This window comes from Loxodonta africana, chromosome 10 (genome assembly GCF_030014295.1).
Source record: "Loxodonta africana isolate mLoxAfr1 chromosome 10, mLoxAfr1.hap2, whole genome shotgun sequence".
Lineage (NCBI taxonomy): Eukaryota > Metazoa > Chordata > Mammalia > Proboscidea > Elephantidae > Loxodonta > Loxodonta africana.
In genome coordinates this window covers 28,805,200-28,810,566 of record NC_087351.1, presented here as the reverse complement: position 1 = coordinate 28,810,566, position 5,367 = coordinate 28,805,200, and the positions used below count along the sequence as shown (strand labels likewise).

Genomic DNA, 5,367 nt, shown 5'->3' with positions numbered 1-5,367 from the left:
TGAGAGAAGACACAAAAGTCAGGAAAAGAAAGAACTTCACTTTCACTGTTTTACGGTCAACTAAAAAAAAAAAAAAATTTTTTTTTTTTTTTTTTTTATGATGCTTGCTGTAGCGCCTTGTTCTTGTTTTTGTGGTCAGGTGCTGTCTAGTTGGTTCCAACTCACAGAAACCCTATATACAACAGAACGATACACTGCTCAGTCCTGTGCCATCCTCACAATCGTCGCTGTGTTTGAGCCCACCCTTGCAGCCACCATGTCATGCATTTCATTGAGGATCTTCGTCTTTTTCACTGGCCCCTTATGAGCATGATGTCTTTCTCCAGGGACTGATCTTCCCTGATAAGAAGTCCAAAGTATGTGAGACAAATTCTCACCATCCTTGCTGCTAAGGAACAAACACTCTGGCTGTACTTCTTCCAGGACAGATTTGTACCTGGCAGTCCATGGTGTATTAAATATTCTTTGCAAACACCATAATTCAAAAGCATCAGCTCTTTTTCAGTCTTCCTTACTCATTGTCCATACAACGCATACATATGAGGCAATTGAAAATACTGTGGCTTAAGTCAGGTGCACCTTAATCCTCAAACAGATATCTTTGCTGTTTAATACCTTAAAGAGGCCTTTTGCAGAAGATTTGCCCAGTGCAATGCTTTGTTTGATTTCTTGACTGCTACTTCCATGGATATTGATTGTGGATCCAAGTAAAATGAAATCCTTGACATCTTCAATATTGTCTCATTTTATCATGATCTTCCTATCAGTTTAGTTGTGAGAATTATTGTTTTCTTTTACGCTGAGGTGTAATTCATACTGAAGTCTGTAGTCTTTGAACTTCATCATTAAGTGCTTCAAGTCCTCTTTCAGCAAACAAAGTTACATCATCTGCATATCACAAGTTGTTAATGAGTCTTCCTCCAATCCTGATGCCACATTCTTATTCATACAGTCCAGTTTCTGGAATTATTTGCATAGCATACAGATTGAATAAGTATGGTGAAAAAGTACAACCCTGACACACATGTTCCCTGTTCAAACGAACTGCCTCTTGGTCTATGTACAGGTTCCTCACTTAGCACCGTTAAGTGTCCTGGCATTCCTGTTCTTCAGAATGTTGTCTATTATTTGTTATGATCTACAGAATTGAATGCCTTTGCATAGCAATAGAACACCAGTAAACGTCTTTCTGCTATTCTCTGCTTTCAGCCAAGATTTGTCTTATATCAGCAATGATATCTCTCATTACACATCCTTTTCTGAATCTGACTTGAATTTCTGACAGTTCTCTGTCAACGTACTGCTGCAACACTGAATTATCTTCAGGAAAATATTACTTATGTGTGATACTAGTGATGTTGTTTGATAATTTCTGCATCCTGCTGGATCACCTCTCTTTAGAATGGGCACAAATATGGATGTCTTCCAGTTGGTTGGCCACACAGCTATCTTTCAAATTTCTTGGCATAGACAAGTGAGCACTTGCAACCTTGCAACCATTTGTATTTGGTATTTGTATTCATTTGTATTTGGTATTCCATCAATTCCCGTAGCCTTGTTTTTTTGCCAGTTCCTTCAGTGCAGTTGGAACTTTTTCCTTTAATACTGTTGGTTCTTGATCATATGCTAGCTCCTTAAATGGTTGAATGTCAACCAATTCTTTTTGGTACAGTGACTCTGTATATTCTAACCAGTAGGAATGAGTTTAAAAAAGAGAGAGAAAGAGAGAATACCACCAACAATTTCACAATTGATTTAATGTTTATTTTATGTCTACAATGATTTCAGTACTGTATAAAAATATACAATAGGTAATCAAGTTAAAAGATTATTACCCATGTGTAACATTGCACAAATGAAATAATGAGATAGATTAAATATCTGAAGTTCCTACAAACCTTAACTATATAGCAAGTGTGTTTATATCAAAAATTAGTTTGCACAGAATTTAGCATGTGGAGTTACTATATATTCACATAACCACTAGTTTATGTCTTATTGTACAGTTAAAATACTGAATTCAGAGTGGTAACAGTTGAAGGCTTTCTATATTCTGTTAAGAAATTCTCTTTTCATTGTTAGAATACATTTAGTCTTTCTGTTACAAGACCTTTTTCAGGTGAGAAGTACACAGAAAAATTTTGGATAGCAAATGAAACAATATTTAATAGATGTTTTTGATCTTTAATATTAGATCTATATGTGAATTGTACCTGCCCTCCTGTGCTTTCAAGAAATATGAAAGAATAGATTCCAGATTCAGTTCTAAGTCACTACTAATTTTTGTCACTTTTTGCATTTGTAAGTTTCAGAAACATGGGATTAACATTTGCTTTTCATTTAAATATTCAACATCTTATATATTTGCAAGCAATCTCAAAGATATTTGCAATGTACACTACTTACAAAAGAAGTAGCCTTGAAAAACAGATACATATGTTGCTAATATCATCAAATATCTAGAAAAACCTAGACATTTGAGTAAAAATACATGCCAAATGAAATCTAAAAGAAAACAGAAAAACTTTATAAGAGCGTTTATGTCTTATTAGCAATAAATAGGGAAAATTTTAGGTAACCAACATAGCCAACACAGAAGAAAAAGATAATCTAAGAAATGTGTATCAATAAGGTGAAATGCATGTTGTGAAACATAATAATTTTTCCACACCATCCACATGTGGAGTAATGCTATGAATAAGTTGATTGTGGGTATCAGAAACTTACTTGGCTCTTATGTATTGATTGCAGTGTATAAAAATATCATATACTCAAAAAGAACTATAAGTTTGTCATGCTGTGACGTTGAGTCAATTCCTACTCATAGTGACCCTATAGGATAGGGTAGAAATGCCCTATAGTGTTTCCTAGGCTGTCATCTTTATGGAAGCTGGTCACTAGGTCTTTCCCCTGCACAGCCATTAGGTAGGTTCAAACTGCTGACCTTTTGGTTAGCAGCTGAGCACTTAACCATTGCATTACCAATGCTCATAACACAAATTTAGGGACATGAATAGCCTTTTATATTTGAAAGTATTACTAAATATTTTCAATACAACTTGCAATTTAGAATTTTATGCAATTCCCATGCATTTAGGGCAAAATAGCAATTCCATCACTAAATAAATCATATCATTAGCGCAGATGGCTGCACAATGCTGTGATCCATTGGAGGTTTTTCATTCTCGTTCAAGATTATCCTCCCTCATGTTGGTTCCATAGTTTTTTCAGGAGTTCACATGACGGTTTCTCAACTTTCTCATGGCCGATTTAAAATCTTCATTCCTCAGAGAGTAGACAATGGGGTTCAACAACGGTGCACAAACAGTATAGAACACAGAAATGAACTTATCCACGGAAAGTCTGCTAAAGGGCCATATATAGAAATAAATGCATGGTCCGAAGAAAAGAATCACCACAGTGATGTGGGCAGTTAATGTGGACAGTGCCTTGGTAGACCTACTGGAGGACCAGCGTTTGACAGTGATCAAAATGATGGCATAGGAAACAATTAAAGCCAGAAAACAGCTCGATGATATAAGGCCACTGTTACTTAGGGTCACAATTTCCATTTCATAAGTATCCATGCAAGCCAGCTTTATCACCAGGGGAACGTCACAAAAGAAGCTATCTATCTCATTGGGGCCACAAAATGGCAGATCCACTGTAAAAGCCAAGTGGATCACAGAATGAAGAATACCCAGAGCCCAGGAAATTGATACAAAAATTATACATAATCTCCGGTTCATGATTGTACTATAGTGCAGGGGCTTACATATGGCTATAAATCGGTCATATGCCATAGCTACAAGCAATATCATCTCACTCCCAACAAAACTGTGAAGAAGGAATATCTGGGCCATGCAACCCTCAAAAGAGATAGTCTTATGCTCAACAAGAAAGTCTGCAAGCATCTTGGGGGTGGCAAAGTTAGACTGACAGATATCAATGAAAGAAAGATTACTGAGTAGGAAGTACATAGGAGAGTTTAGATGGGAGTCGGAAGAAATAATAACAATAATCACGATGTTGCCTAGCACAGATGCCACATACACTATAGAGAAGATTACAAAAAAGAAAATCTGAAGTTCCCAAGAATCAGAGAGTCCCAGCAGCACAAACTCAGAGACCATTGATTCATTTGTGTGAGCCATGTGTCCAATGCACAGTCACCTAAATGAAAGAAAATCAGGAGCATATCACAATGATTCACAACAGAATATAACTAGATTATATAAAAAATAAATATAAGCTTTCAGTTAAGTCAATTCAACTTAATGAAATACGGATATCAATTGACTGCTATTTAAATCCCTGTGAAGATGATGGGAAATGGGAGAAGGGTGAGGAAAAAAGGAACAGATAAGGCTCCTATTATAACTAAAAAGGTAAGATACACATATTGAAAAATGAATAATACGAAATCAGAAATAGGTAGATATAAATGAGTGGTACATTAACACCATAAATATTAGCAAAATGAAAGAGATTACTCTATGCTAAATAAGGTATCATGGAGTAGGGATTATTTGAATTAAAACTTTTAATAGTTTGGAATTTACCAGACAAAAAAAGAAAGTCTATTTCAGGCAGAGGAAGTAATAGGAAGAAAAATACAAAAGTAAAAACGCGGAAGACTTTTACCTGGAGGACAGGGTGCATGTTAAGAAAGAATAAAATTTAAGTTGGGAATGGTAGATCAGGATGTAATTTGTGGATATAATTTATCTTGAAAGCAAGGCTAAGTAGCCTTGATTAATGGTCTTGAAATAAAGAATCATAGACTTGTGTTTTAAGAAGCTTGTAACAGCAAGTTGCCATATTATTGAGTGAAAGAGAGAAATTCTAGAGACAATGGTGATACTCTGAAAGTTTCTGTGAAGGTCAAGAATATTTCTTTTCATCCAATTTTAATCAAATTCACCTTCTGTCATATTAAAAAAAAAAAAAAAAAAAAAAGCTAAAACTCATGGCCATCCAATCGATTCTGACTCACAGCGGCCCTGTAGGTATAGGACAGAGTAGAGCTGCCGCCATAGGGTTTCCATAGAGCAGGTGATGAATTCGAACTGCTGACCTTTTTGGTTAGAAGCTGAGCTCTTAACCACAATGCCACAAGGACTCCTCTGTCACATGAAGACCAATCAGTTATGAATGAACCATCTATGCATCAGTCTATTTGTTCTTACCTTGTCTTTTGTCTCTTCTTAAACACTCCTTGTCAGACTTGAATTTATCAAAATCTACAACATCTTTCAGAAACTCTGGTGGCGTAGTGGTTAGGTACTACGGCTGCTAACCAAGAGGTCGGCAGTTCAAATCCGCCAGGCACTCCTGGAAACTCTATGGGGCAGTTCTACTCTGTCC

The 5,367-nt window shown here is 36.1% G+C and overlaps 1 protein-coding gene across 1 annotated transcript; it reads right to left on the bottom strand.

Moving 5' to 3' along the window:
• Positions 1-3,069: 3,069 nt before the first annotated feature.
• LOC135232593 (olfactory receptor 4K1-like) lies at positions 3,070-4,154 on the bottom strand. Its single transcript, XM_064292242.1, has one exon. The coding sequence runs from the start codon at positions 4,152-4,154 to the stop codon at positions 3,228-3,230; it is 927 nt and encodes a 308-aa protein (XP_064148312.1). The 3' UTR covers positions 3,070-3,227.
• Positions 4,155-5,367: the final 1,213 nt, after the last annotated feature.

Excerpts from the sequence above, each read along its gene's own strand:
- LOC135232593 (XM_064292242.1), bottom strand. The coding sequence starts at position 4,154 with ATGGCTCACACAAATGAATCAATGGTCTCTGAGTTTGTGCTGCTGGGA.